This window comes from Acanthochromis polyacanthus, chromosome 14 (genome assembly GCF_021347895.1).
Source record: "Acanthochromis polyacanthus isolate Apoly-LR-REF ecotype Palm Island chromosome 14, KAUST_Apoly_ChrSc, whole genome shotgun sequence".
NCBI classification, from domain to species: Eukaryota; Metazoa; Chordata; class Actinopteri; family Pomacentridae; genus Acanthochromis; species Acanthochromis polyacanthus.
Window position 1 is genome coordinate 9746987 of NC_067126.1, and position 15590 is coordinate 9762576.

General features: G+C 39.6%; 1 protein-coding gene across 1 annotated transcript in view; it reads right to left on the minus strand.

Moving 5' to 3' along the window:
* vwa8 (von Willebrand factor A domain containing 8) overlaps window positions 1–15590 on the minus strand; it is a 158199-nt gene that overhangs the window by 56580 nt on the left and 86029 nt on the right. Inside the window, 8 exon segments of the mRNA XM_051959410.1 lie at window positions 5635–5839; window positions 6430–6511; window positions 6599–6800; window positions 10083–10234; window positions 11041–11150; window positions 11234–11359; window positions 11679–11746; window positions 12135–12254. Coding sequence (XP_051815370.1) covers window positions 5635–5839; window positions 6430–6511; window positions 6599–6800; window positions 10083–10234; window positions 11041–11150; window positions 11234–11359; window positions 11679–11746; window positions 12135–12254 — 1065 coding nt within the window.

Consider the following 15590-nt stretch of genomic DNA (forward strand, 5'->3'; position numbering starts at 1 on the left):
CACTATGTCAGCTGCCTGCTGATGATCACATGACTGCGATCCTACTACAAATCCATTGCTGTGGACTAGGGCTGGACCCGAATATCCGAATATTCGTTCGCTACGGCACTATCCGGATATTAATTTTGGTATCCGAATATTACAATTACATGCAAACTGGGAAATATGCAAATTAGGCGAGGACGTCATTTAGCAACTTCTAGCGACTTTTAGGACAGCAAACAGCGACTTTCCTTACTGAGGAGTTGGCAACACTGTGCTGAAGACCTCCGCTGTGAGTTAAATATGAATGTCGCTGCAAAGGGTATGACCACTTATGACCATGTGATATCCCAGTTCCTCTTCCCTAACAAATTTGCAAAAATCTCCACACCTCCGCTCCCCTCTGCCAAGACGGGGCCTCCACTTGGACCCGGGAGACCAGACGAACGGATCCGAATATTTGGGCCATCTCTGCCGCTGCCGCCGCGCCGCGGGGCAGAACGAATATTCGGATATTCGTCTTTAATAGGGCCTGAATATTCGGAGGCCAGAAACCACTATTCAGGCCAGCCCTACTGTGGACTTAGCGGGCCTTGTCTGTCAGAAATCAAACAACGATTGAGCAGTCTTGGTCGAGGACTGCTCTATCTGAGGGCTTTCTTTGTTATAAAATGTGATATTTCATCAAAATCACTTCATTCTGCACTTTTCATTTAAAAATGTTTCAAAAAATAAACAGCTGGCACTAGATTTTATAAGAAAAAAAAACACCAAAATTCTGCACTTCTTGGCACAAATATGAATTCAGTCATGTGACAAAAATCTAGAAAGATTTTGGCAGTGTTTACACAGAGAAGATAGAAATAATAAATATATATATATATATATGTAGTAAAATATCTATAGTATGTAGAACCACTAATTTATGCTTTCAGACTGGGAAGAACTGTGGGCACTTGGAACAATATAGTACACATTTTCCCCAACTTATAAATAAAATAAATATAAAAAAATAAAAAAAACTCTTTGTTCATAAAAATAAATAATCAAAGAATTCCATATTTGTCTTGTTTTATGATTTCTGTCATTATAACTGTGTCATACATCACAGCAGACATTCCAAGTTCTCTTTACTTCTAGCTATGGTTGTGCTGCTTCCACAGAGGTGCAGGGCTTTATAACAGAGAAAAACGAGGCCACGGTGAAGAAAAATATGACAGGAACAAAGAAATACCCAAAAATTGCCTCATGTTCAGAGGCTTAAGTTCATAAGGGAAAAAAATACTCAAAAATCCCTTTAAGATGGTAAACATGAATGAAATTGTAGATTAAGCAGCTGAGCAGATGTCCCTCTTTCATGACAGACAGACATGCAATAGTTGTTGTGGTTTGCAAAATGTGACTTGCACATTTCAAGAACTGTGAATGCTGTTTGTACAATAAGTCTGTGAGGTGCTTCTACAGATGACTTGAAGAATCAAGCATGTGCACACATGCATATGAGTGGAACTGATAAGCTTCATTGAGGGAAGGGCGGGAAGAGAAAATGGTGGCAGGGGGCCAACCACACCAGAAGGGATTAAAAAAAAAACAGACGCTGACATGCAGGTATAAAAACAACCACATCGTACAATTAAATGCCAGGACGAGTGAGTGAGCTGCTCTGATTGTGGTTGGATTATGGTGAATACCTGCAGACACCTACTTGGCAGCAGCAGCATATTGAGTTGTGTGTTTAGATAAAAGATGACTGATGTCTCCTGAGCACGGATGATGTCGACAGCACTGTAATGGAGAAATGTCAGACTGAGGCCAAATACGTGGAGATTTAAGCAGCAGAGAGTCATGCACACCTGGACGAACACTCACAGCCCACTGTGTGGGTTTACAGAGACGTACATGTATGCATGGAGTGTAATGAAAGAGCTGCCATGTCTTTCCTCTGTAGGGCCAACAGACATGGGCTTTATTAAATAACCATACAGTAGACAACAGAAGAGAGTACATCCCTATGCAACATCAGTTAAATGCCTCAATAGCTGCATTATTTCTATGTTTAAGAATGTTTGTTCTTGTAAAAAATCTAAAACAAAAACTTTAGAACGAACATATTGAAAATTCGGGCTCTGAAGTAGAAACTCAGTGCAGCAACAGTGAAAATAAGTGTGATCACTGAAACTTAACTAAGTCCATCTGTGATTTCCAATCAGCCCAACTGCATGAACATGGTTTAAAAATGAGCTGTGAACAGCAGAACTTTCTCAGATTTGGACTGATGAACTACACTACCGTTCAAAAGTTTGGGGTCACCCAGACAATTACATGTTTTCCATGAAAACTCACACTTTCATTCATGTGCTAACATAACTGTACAAGGGTTTTGTAATAATCAGTTAGCCTTTCAGCACCATTAGTTAACACAATGTAGCATTAGAACACAGGAGTGATGGTTGCTGGAAATGTTCCTCTGTACCCCTATGAAGATATTCCATTAAAAATCCGCCGTTTCCAGCTAGAATAGTCATTTATCACATTAACAATGTCTAGACTGTATTTCTGATTGATGTAATGTTATCGTCATTGAGAAAAAATGTTTTTCTTTCAAAAATAAGGACATTTCAAAGCCATGTCTTCATACAGTTGTGGTGAATGTGTGTGTGTGTGCGCGCGCATGCATGTGTAGATATATATGTACATACCCAGGGTGGGAGGGAAAGATTTTATTGCTTTTATTTCAATGTTTTAATGTTGTGAAGCACTTTGTGGTGCGATTTAATCAGACTAAAAGTGCTATACAAATAAAGATTGATTGATTGATTGAAAGTGACCCCAGACTTCTGAATGGTAGTGTATTCCATGTGCATGTCTGCATCATAGTTCCACATGGAACATAATTGTAAGAGGAACCGAAAAAAATCTGACTGTGAGGCTTCACAAAGATGGAAAAGGACGCAGAAACATCAACTAAAAATCTGGCGACCATCTCTCAATTGTCCTTCGACCTTCAAAAAATTCCTGGATCCAGACGGTGATTCGGATCACCTCCAAAATCTAATCGATTCTTACTCTTGCTCTTCCGGACATCCTGTAAAAATTTGGTGAAAATGCGTCCATGACTTTTTGAGTTATGCTGTTAACAGACAAACAGACACAGACACAGACACACACACACACACACACACACACACACACACACACACACACACACACACACACACACACACACACACACAGACGGACAGACAGACAAACAAACTCCGGTGATTACATAACCTCCTGGCGGAGGTAATCAGGAGGTACAGAAGGAGCCACAGAGCCACCAATCAGGGCTCCAAAGGTCATCCTCCTACAATGACTCTTCAGACAGTGAACTACTTTGACATTCTAGCTGTTCAGACATGGTACAGGGGTTATCAGTGGAAATCAGTGTTCCTGTGAAGCTCTGATAGTGTGAAGGACACTTCATAACATCCACCTGTATAGACAGAACACAAGATTAACACCCTTCCTTACGTCTGCTTGCACAACACTCCAAGATTAAACTTTGCTACAGAACATGAAAAGAAGTCTAATGAATGTTTGGAACACAATCTTTGATCAGATAAAGATAAACTGGTTGGGTTCAGATGGAGTCCAACATGTTTGGTGTGAACCTGACCAGGACCGTCACAGTGGATGCACAGTCCTGACAGTGAAGCACAGAGGAGGGAGTGTGATGATACGAGTGGAAAAGGTGCTTTGCAGATGACATTTATAGATGCAACATGAACGTCTCTGCATAAATCAAAATACTGGCTGACAAGATGACTCCAAGTCTGCACAAGTTTTGCAGAAGAGGAATATTCCAGCATGAGAACCTTCCAAAGCAGTTTTAAAAGAAGGAACAGTTGAAAACTATGACTAGAACCTAAAGGTGCTTTTCCACTAGCACCGACTCGGCTTGACCCAACTCAGTTTAGGTCGTTTTCCATTACAACTAAATACCACCTCATCATGGGTGGAGTTGTCATAGACCAGTAGACCAGAAGTCCCTTAATAGTTTTGTGTAACACAAACGCAACACGACAATGGAGAACATCGAGGCGATGGTATACCCGCTGCTCGGTCTATGGCTTTTTCTCAGATTGCCAAGTTCTGTGAAGAGCAACGCCAACCATCGGTGTGCCAGTTTTTTTTTTTTTTTTTTAATGGTGGGTTTGGTTTCCGTGAAGGAGTCACTCTTGTGTGTCGTCACTCCCTGTCCAATCAGTGGCCTGCACTCTGTAGACATCGCATTATTGGCTCGACTCAGCTCGCTTGGAACCCCGGCCCAGTAGGTACTAAAATAGTACCTAGTACCAGGTACTACGTCCTAATGGAAGACCTCACAAACTGAGCAGAGTCAAGCCGAATTGAACAGAGTAGGTACCAGTGGAAAAGCGCTACAAGAGAACACCTTTGAGGCATTCTAAAGAGAAAGAGAGAGCAACATAACCCATCCTGCAAAGCAAAAATTGCTCCATGTCGAGAAAGATCGAGTCCGTCATCAAAAATAAAGACGGACATATGAAGTGTTAAAAAAAATGTAAAGATTTGAATCTCTGCAGTGAAAGCTATACTGCCTGTACTGTTAACACGGTGATTCTAAACTGTAAATCTACATTCCCTCCTTTTCCTTTTCACACTTTGGTCAAAAGCCCGACTGTTACGCTCCTTAAGTGTGTCAGAAAAACAAGGTATTTGGCAGTTGTTGCACATGTTCCGTGCGCAAACAGGTAAGCTCGCATGTGGTGTTTGGTAAAGCAGCAGGTATAAAGAAAGCCTTTTCAGCAGGTATGTTTAAGTACAGTAGCGCTACTGTTCGTTGCCGTGAGCTAACATTGAGCATAGGGAGCGTCTGTCTAGTCTGACCTACAGTGGATTGAAGGTGCCCCATCAAAGAAGACCTGGCTGCTGAGGAATCCAGGCCAGAGAGAGGAGCTGTGGGAGCTCTGCAGGTGTGCAGGTGTATGGGAGTCTATAAATGACTATAATCTCAGGAAGAGTCCCGTGATACTTCTGCAGCGGCCGACAGCAGCAGAAAACAGTGAAAAAAACAGTGGTTCCTCGCCAAACAAGTATTGAAGACATCATCACTCATGTTTGGGTGTTGACAGATAAAACACACACGGACGTGCATCGTCTAATTTGACAATCAGCCTCCTTGATATCATCATTTCAGTCCATGTTGCGTCTCGTCGCCCTCACAGATCTGCGGATAACGCCTCCCGCATCTGGACATGATCTGAAGAAGGTTTCTGTCTGCATGTGGGCACTTTAACAATACCGTCTCAGTGCTCCGGTCTGAATGTTCTGACCCGAGCTGAGGGTCAAACCTGTTGCATCAGCGGCACAAAGCTTATTCATTCATACACGCCCACTACAGCAGGGTCATAAATTCTGGCCTGGAAAATATTTTAGTTTGCATAAAATCAGGAATGTTTCAGCAGCTACTATATATCCTCCCAGAGTGATGTAAGCACGCTCAGGGAGTTGAGAGGAGTTCACAGTAATTTTTAAAGTCGCACTGCCTCCTAGTGGAGCTGGGAGGAACTGCTAGCTTCACCAGTGAGGAATCCAATCAGAAGCTTCTGTATGTAAAGTTCTCAAACAGAGCTGTGATTTTTTTTTTACCTGTACAGGTTTTCCACCCTCTCCTCCGATCATGTTCCTCCACTCCATCAGGGATCGCTGCAGAGTGTCCACACCGGTCTCCCAGAGCCGGACGTAGCCTCCCGTATCCACCGTGACGACACCTCCAGAACCGAGAGCAGCGATCAGAACATCTGACTCTGACACCTTCGACAACCAGCTGGTGTACGGAGACACAGTTATCGGCCTGCAGAGCCACAAACATGTAGGAGTCAAGACACTTGGAGAAGATATCAAAACCTCAGTTTGAATGGTTACAGTGAAATCGACTAAAGTTGTCAAAAAAACTGACAGATCACATTTTAGTGTTTGGTGATATGCAACCGTCTGAACCCCAAAACCTTGCAAATGGTTTAAAAATACCTAAAAATACATGTTTTTTTTTAAATTTGATTTTAAATCTACAAAATTACAATGTTTATCAGAATACAATATAAAAAATATATTCAGTTTTTAAGTTACAGAGAAATGAGTCCACAGTGAAGGAAAATGAGACAGAAGCAAACAAAAGAAGTACCCAGAAACTACTTGGAGTTCAGAGGTATGTAAGGACGTAAAGAAAAGACAAACACAGACATGGGCAACACAGATAGAGGGTTAAGAAATATGCAAATTTGAGAACACAATAGTTTAAGACACAGATATCATCAGCATTTTGTTTTCTTCAATGCAGTACTGCTTCTGACCACTAGCAGGTGCCAGAGGATGGCAAACCAAAGTAGATTTTTGCTTTAAAAGCATTGCAAAGTGAGAAGCCAACAAGTGTGCTGGAATTACCTGGGCACCGGAATATATTTGAGCTTCTTGGAGTTCAGATCGGTCACCTCCAGGTACGCTGCCGTCATCGGAGGCGTGACATCTGAGGGACCAGAGAAAACAAACTCAATACATTTTCGGTTTGGATTCTGTCGTGTTTCTTTACATGATCTTATTTCCATGATCTGACCTTTGGGGTAAACCGTCTTCAGGGGCACCTTGCTGGGCGGGAGGGCTCGGACCACCTGATTGGCTGAGACCAGGCTGACACAGTTGTCCCGTTTTGCGATGTTGGCCCGGAGTCCACCTCTGAAGAACGTGTGAGCGCCGCTCTCACTCTTCACCTCCGCCAGGTCGACCGGTCTGTTGAAGCTGTACACCTCATTAGGAGACTGGTCAAGGAAGGAAACAAGAGGAAGATGTCACCACTAAAACAGCTGTGACGTCAATATTCATCTACCAGCTCTGTGATTTCATCTTCTCTTAATCCTTTTCATACAAACATTAGGAGAGAGAATAGGTTCTTCCCTGCATGGTTATTAGAGCTACACAGACCCATTATGTCACGGAAACTTATATGTCAGTGGCAAGATTCTGGAAACATGATAATACATTTTTTTTGGTATGAAAGGGCTGAAAGCATCGCAGCAGTCACAGTTAGACTACTGGAGATTGTGATTTCTGCAGGTGGAGAAAAATGTCCAGAAAAATACCTCAAAAGTCCTGCATGGAGATACTTAGTAGTTGCTTCCTGATCAAGTTTTTTGGCCCCGATCTCAATAATATATCCTTAATATTTAGTTTTCAGTTGATATGTGCTGTATACAAAGAGAAAAAAGAAAGGACAGACGGACGAAAGAAAGAACAAAAGAAAGAAAGAATGACAGAAGAAACGAAAGAACAAAAGGAAGAAAGAATGACAGAAGAAACGAAGGAACAAAAGGAAGGAAGAAAGAAAAAGAGAACGAGCAAACAAAAGAAAGAAGGAAGGAAAGAACAGAAGAATGAACAAAACAAAGAATGAAATAAAGAAAGAACAAATGAAAGAAATATTGAAAGAGAGAATTAAATACACTAAGAACAAACAAAAGAAAGAATGAATGAAAGAAAGAAAGAACGAATGTAAAAAACAAGCAAAAGAAAGAACAAAAAAGAAAGAAATAAAAGAATAAACGAAAGAATGAAAGAAAGAAGAAACACAAGGAACAAAAGAAATAACAAGAGAAAGAACAACTGAAAGAAAGAATGAAAGATGGAATGAAAGAAAGAAAGAACAAAAGAATGAACGAAAGATAAACACAGAAAATGACGAAAGAAATAAAGAAAGAACGAATGACAAAAGAATAAGAAAGAAAGAACGAAAGAATGAACGAAAGATAAACAAAGAAAATGATGAAAGAAATAAAGAAAGAACAAATGAAAAAGAACAAGAGAAAGAAAGAACAAAAGAATGAATGAAAGAATGAACGAACAAAGAAAACAATGAAAGGAACAAAGAAAGAACGAACAAATGAAAGAACAAATGAACAAACAAAATGAAAAACAAAACGAAAGAATGAAAGACAGAATGAACGAAAGAAAGAGCGAATGAAAGAAAGAGCAAACAAAGAAAACAAAGAAAAAACAAAAGCACAAACAAAAGAATGAAAGAATGAAAAGAACGAAAGAACGAACGAATGAACGAACGATCAAACGAACAAAGAATGAAAGAAATAAAGAAAGAACGAACAAAAGAAAGAATGAATAAATGAAAGAAAAAACAAAAGAGAGAAAGAACAAACGAACGAACAAAAGAATGAACTGAAGAAAAAAGGAACAGATTACCATATTTATGACAGTGAATTACACACGTGGACAAAATTGTTGGTACCCCTCAGTTAAAGAAGGAAAAACCCACAATTCTCACTGAAATCACTTGAAACTCACAAAAGTAACAATAAATAAAAATTTATTGAAAATTAAATAATCAAAAACAGCCATTACTTTTGAATTGTTGATTAACATAATTATTTTAAAAAACAAACTAATGAAACAGGCCTGGACAAAAATGATGGTACCTCTATAAAAGATTGAAAACTATTTGACCAGAGTGACATGATTAACTCAGGTGTGTCATTTAATTGACATCACAGGTGTTTCCAAACTCATAATCATTCAGTCTGCCTATTTAAAGGGAGACAAGTAGTCACCCTGCTGTTTGGTGAAAAGGTGTGTACCACACTGAACATGGACACCAGAAAGCGAAGGAGAGAATTGTCCCAGGACATCCGAAAAAAAATTATAGACAAACATCTTAAAGGTAAAGGCTATAAGACCATCTCTAAACAGCTTGAAGTTCCTGTGACAACAGTGGCTCATATTATTCAGAAGTTCAAGACCCACGGGACAGTAGCCAACCTCCCTGGACGTGGCCGCAAGAGGAAAATTGATGACAAATTGAAGAGACGGATCGTTGGAATTGTATCCAAAGAGCCCAGAGCAACCTCCAAAGAAATTAAAGGTGAACTCCAAGGCCAAGGTACATCAGCGTCAGATCGCACCATTCGTCGTTGTTTGAGCCAAAGTGGACTTCATGGGAGACGACCAAGGAGGACACCACTGCTGAAAAAAACTCATAAAAAAGCCAGACTGGAATTTGCAAAAATGCATGTTGACAAGCCACAAAGCTTCTGGGAGAATGTCCTTTGGACAGATGAGACCAAACTGGAGCTTTTTGGTAAGGCACATCAACTCTATGTTCATAGACTCAAAAACCAAGCATACGAAGAAAAGAACACTGTCCCTACGGTGAAACATGGAGGAGGCTCAGTAATGTTTTGGGGCTGCTTTGCTGCATCTGGCACAGGGTGTCTTGAAAGTGTGCAAGGTACGATGAAATCTGAAGACTATCAAGGCATTCTGGAGAGAAATGTGCTGCCTAGTGTCAGAAAGCTTGGTCTCAGTCGCAGGTCATGGGTCTTCCAACAGGACAACCATCCAAAACACACAGCCAAAAACACCCAAGAATGGCTGAGAGAAAAGCGTTGGACTATTCTAAAGTGGCCTTCTATGAGCCCAGATCTGAATCCCATTGAACATATGTGGAAGGAGCTGAAACATGCCATTTGGAGAAGACACCCATCAAACCTGAGACAACTGGAGCTGTTTGCTCATGAGGAGTGGGCCAAAATACCTGTTGACAGCTGCAGAACGCTCATTGACAAATACAGAAATCGTTTAATTGCAGTGATTGCCTCAAAAGGTTGTGCAACAAAATATTAAGTTATGGGTACCATCATTTTTGTCCAGCCCTATTTCATTAGTTTGTTTTTTTTAAATAATTATGTTAATCAACAATTCAAAAGTGATGGCTGATTTTGATTATTTAATTTTCAATAAATTTTTATTTATTGTTACTTTTGTGAGTTTCAAGTGATTTCAGTGAGAATTGTGGGTTTTTCCTTCTTTAACTGAGGGGTACCAACAATTTTGTCCACGTGTGTAGTCCTTTTGGAGATCTGAACTGGGAAACTGAACTTCCACTCAACTGCAAATGTCTCATATTTTGAATCTATAGAGAAATCTTCCCTTCGTACCAACAAGAATCCACCAAACCTGCTCAGAAAATGCCCGAGACTGACATGAAAGTGTCAGATTTGACAACATCTAAAAAAATAAACCTCTTATAATCTCACCATGAGGTCGGGGAATCCCACGACGACTCGGGCGTAACAGCTGGTGTCGGCCAGCAGGCGGTTGGGAGAAACTATCTTCTGGTTCAGGGCGGCGCTCAGGTTCTCGTTGGGCAGCTGCTCACAGGACAACATCTGGGGGGTGGAAACCTCAGCTGGATGGAGAGAGTAGAAGAGGAGACAGAGAAAGGGACGGAAATACAAAGATTATTGAATGAAGAGGCAGAAGCAAAAGCAAACACTTCATCTGTCCACTATATTAGAGAGTTCACTGTAGAGAGTGACATGCTTTATCTTTAGATTACAGCTAAGTTAGTCAGAAAAACAGACATCCACAGAGTTATTACAATTAGTTATGACATCTGTCTCAATATTACTCATGATTTCCCTTTCTTTCATGGATTTTTGTTTAATTTTCTACTTATGGAGGCATACAGTGTTCCCCTAATCCTGCTTGGAAAGTTAATGCTAACTGTTGTTTCTACAAATCGCTGAAACGAAGGCAAAGACTGCAAAGTTATCAGACACTTAGAGCTACACTGGTAGTTTTCATACACTAGAATTCACCTCTAAGGCCAGCTAATACGCTAAAAACAGATATATAGTTTATTATTTATTGATCCTATTGGGGAAATTCAAGGAATCCAGTTGCTCACGTGTTCTATTTAGAAAAAATGATCAAAAAGACAGAGAAAACAACGTGCCAGTAGAAGAAAAAGGGTACAAAATCATAGTGTTTTACAATAAAAAGAATAATAAAAAGTCTAAATAGAGTATAATAATAGAAATAATTTAAAAAATATGCATATAGGAGGGATGCTCTGTCTATTTTTGTTAACAGAGCTGACATTATGTCTTCATTAATTGCTGCAAATCTGCAGCACAGAGCATAAAAAACGTGTTCTGCATTATGACAGTTACAGGATGGTCCTTTCTGTTACATATTTATATATTTATCTACCTGAGGAGGCCCCATGTCCTGAGCTGGCCATGTCCTCGCTGATGCTGTGAAGCTGACACACTCCAGAGTCCTCAGCTGCCATGTGCATGGGTTTGGTCAGCAGGAATTTCCTACATTTTCAAAGATGCAGAGTGTGAAATTAGAGTGTAACCCAAAGAGGCTGTAGAGAGAAGATGTCAGAGTCATTGCCTACTTGTTGGTGTTGTTCTCCAGCAGCAGCCAGCGATCCTCGGCCACCAGGAACACCGACTTCAGGTTGATGGGGAGAGAGATGGAGTGAACTCGACCTTCTAGAACGTCCAGAACCTCCAGCTGGTTCCTGCACAAAGAAAGAAAACAGTTAGAGGCAGATATTTAGATTAATAAACCAACTAGGCAAAAATCATAGCATAGCACAGGATAGAATAGGATAGCATAGCATGGCATAGGATAGTACAGCACAGCATATCAAAGAACAAGACAGAATGGCAAAGGATAGGATTAGATAGCATATGATAGCCCTGTACTGATCTCACAGTGCAGAAATTTGCAATGTTCCAGCAGCAAAGATAGTGCAAACATTTAATGAATGAAGCAAAACAATAAAAACAAATAAACCGAAATATGCAGAAGTTAACAGTGAAACTAGAGTATCTTACCCATCCTCCTTATAGAAGAGGAGCCAGTTTTTGTGGGAAAAGTCACGACACATTTTATGGCCGCCTCCCTGCAAACAAAAACCAACACAAACGCTACAAGTTATTACAATTTGAAGGCTGCATTTTTACATTGAATTTATGCTTAATATTTCTTTGAAGTTATTGGTTATGCAGGATTTTATATGTTTTATGAGACATAAAACACATTGTATGACTATTTTAGCACCCAATGCACATGAACGTCCATATGATATTTTACTTTATTTCTTAAAAAACATTCAATAAGTCTGTCTAGTTCATCACCATGAACACATGTAAAGCGTTCACCAGTCCTTGTGTAAAAGTGGAAGAAGAAGAAAGTGGAAAAACAAACTCAAAGTCTGTGTGTTGAACTAATAGAGAAAATCATTCTTGAGTCACAAGTTAATTCATATTTCTGCCAAGAGAAGCTCTGACCTGTTGCTCTTTGCTGCTCCACCAGCTGGAGCTTTCAGTTTGAGGCTGATCACTTTCTGGAGACAACATGAGCCTCCGAACGGCGCCGGTTACCAGGTCCAAATGTAGCACCGTGTTACTCTGTAAGAAACAGAGAAACAGGAATGAAACCTGCAGAACATGACTGGAAACATGATTCACCTCCAGGAGGCAGCAGCGTATTTACTGCATTCATTACTAAGAAACAAATAAAACAACTGAAACCACAAAAACAGGTAGGAATGATGAATTAATTCATGGTTCCTTCACACAAAGACCAAAAGACGTGAGAAAAATGTAGGGATTTTTCGGCTGAACTCCAGGAAGTGTTTATACGGAGCAGAGAAAAGACGACGAGAGAGTTTTAAACTGTAATCTTGCAGATGTTTTGTTAATCTACAGATATCTAGTAGAGCAAGAGAAAAAGTATTAATTCATATGTTGATTGTAAAACAATATCCACACGCAAAAATCTACACATTTACAGTTTTTATGATGTTTTACTGTGTTTAAATGAGCTAAAACCAGGCGTAAACTAACCGTGACGTCACCCGTTGGTTTCAACGCCGAGAAAATGAAGCCCAGATTTTGCTACTTCCTGGTCGCCGTTTTGGATTTTTTGGAGCCAGTGACGTAAAAAGCGTCATCAAACAGACTGGACTGGAGAGCAACTAGGGGCAGGATTGGCTGAGGACTCTCTTATCCCGCCCACGTTTTACCACAGAGGCTTCTGTTGCTGTCTATCAAGTATAGCCACGCCCCCTGGCTCCGCCAACTTTAACGATTTATTTAAAATTCAGTATTGATTTATTTCAAGATCGGCCACCTGATCTCTCATTTCCACCATGAAAACTAACGGGAAAAAAATCCTGAACTATAGAGCATCAGTCTATCAAATTTTATTTTTTCCAAAAATGAATTGGGGTCTATGGAGCAAAAGCTTTTTGGAGCCAACCCTAGCGGACGGCGTGATATTGCAAGTTTTTGACACTTCCGGGTGGGCTTCAATTCTGGAGCCAGATGCTACGTCCACTATATATAGAGTCTATGGCTAAAACATCATTATTTCACAGATACTTGCCAGTCTTTTTGCAGTATTTAACTTTATTTAAACTGTATTTTGTCGGGCACCATTGCTGCCAGAGTTATTTTTTTACAGTGTACTTGATCAATAAAATAATTACAGCATGCAACAAAAACAATATTTTTTAAGTTTGGCTGTGTGGAGACAAGACAAGTATGGAAACTAAACAAAAATGGAAATAATTAAGTATCTACAGCATGTTAAGGTAACGTTATTTCCCAGTATTGGTGACATCTGTTGGTAATAAACTGTTTAATCCAGATAAAATGAAATAAAAACCTGAGAAGAGAGAAATGTGATGGAAGCAAAATCAAAGTTAGGGTTACATAAACATATTTTGCAATAAAAAAAACAGATGTGATCAGGGCAGGACTCTGATCAATCATTTAAATTTTGAGACGGATTGGAGCATGTACAGGGTAGTTAGACAGCACTTCCTGTTTCATGGTGAAGCATCAAAGATCAGAGGGACACCATGGCCATGCTCTTTGATGTTGGCAGAAGACTTTGAAAAGCTTCAATCACTCAGTCCTTGTTGTATGCACTGGCAAAATGTAAGGTCGCTTGGAGTGACTCCTGATCAGGATTTAACCCCTGAAAATGGCAAAAGTCACCAAAACTCTCACAGTTAAAGCAAAATGGCAGACTTCCTGTTGGGTTCAAGGTATGGGTGCCACTGTTTTGTTTGTGCTACATACATCAAGCAAATTTGTTGATGCAGGTGAAACGTCCTGCCCATAATAATGATGCAGGGGGCGCTATGGAGCAGTTTAATTACAAAAAATATAAAATTTTCCGTCAGTTCTGATGCGTGTTTGCAAAATTCCATGAGTATTTGAGCCTGTTTAGGCTCTCAAAAAAGTGATTCTTTTGGGCGAATACTACTGTGTTCCAGATAATTATGCAAATTTATTGTGAAGAGGCTTTTTGCTTAATTTTACTAAATCTGCTTTTTTACTATTCCAAAGGCCTATTGTGAGCATTATTTGGTAGTTTTGAAATATTTCTATTATTTAGAGGTGTAATAATCCAATTTTCTAGAATATGAGTGTTCCTGATAATTATGTAAGTCAAATAAAAAATAAACAAAGTTCAGTTTTAAAACTAAACAACACATTTATTTTATACCAACAAGTATATCACGTGATAATCTTTATTTTTAAAACAATATTCAATACTCTTCTTTAGAAGAAGGAGTAAAAATGAACTCGGAAAATTACACCAAGTTCTTGGAACAAAATTTTATACCATGGTACAAATCAAAGCCTGCCAGTTACAAGAAGAGCATCATCTTCATGCAGGACAATGCGCCAAGTCATGCCTCCAAGTACACAAAAGAGTGGCTGGCCAAGGAGAATTTCAAGGACAAACGCTGATGACATGGTCCCCTGCTTCACCAGATCTAAACCCAATAGAGAATCTTTGGGCAATTCTCAAACAGGAGTTGTACGCCAATGGCCGCCAGTTTTCTTCTAAGGACAGTCTTTGGAGAGCAATATTGACCACAAGCAAGAACATTGACTCTAAAACCATCAAAAAGCTCACATGCTCAGTTGATTCTAGACTGGTTAAAGTATTGGAGAAGAAAGGCGGTTATATCAACATGTGATAAACACATTTTCAACTAAATATCATTTAAAATTGTTATTTTTTATCATACCATTGTTGAATATTGTTTAAAAAATAAAGATTATCATGTTATATACTGAGCTGCACAGTGGAGTAGTGGTTAGCACTTTTGCCTTGCAGCAAGACTCAGCCACAAAATAAAAACTACAGCGTATTCTAGCTTTAGGCTGCAGTTTGAAGTCTGCATGGCCAATTTAGAAAATGTAGGTAGTTATTGTTTCATGCTGAGTCCACATGAACTTAAAAGATACCAGATCGGACACAGTGATACCTCATTAATCCAGAAGAACTCATCATAATTTAAGGAAACTTGGTAAGTAATGTCACCTTTGAATCATCTAATAAACAGCAACAACAGATACAACATACTGTCTTCCGTTGTGCCTAAATCACAAAATAAATGCAATAAATCTTTTCTCTTGAGGGATATCAATAAAGTTATCTGTCCCTACAGTTAATGAACCTGAATGTAACTGTGCACAGAGATGTTTGACTTTTATGTACAGGTTGCATGTTTAAAATAGGACAACACAACTGGTAAATAGCTTACATTTTCTGACAACATTTAACCAAACGCCATATATGCTCTGACAATAGCACATTATATACATACAGGATGTAAACAGGATTAAATTTGAACTCATCGAAGCAAAAACATTTTAATTACACTGTTTACACAGCAGGCTGCACAGTGTCCTAGTGGTTAGCACTTTCACCTTGCAGCA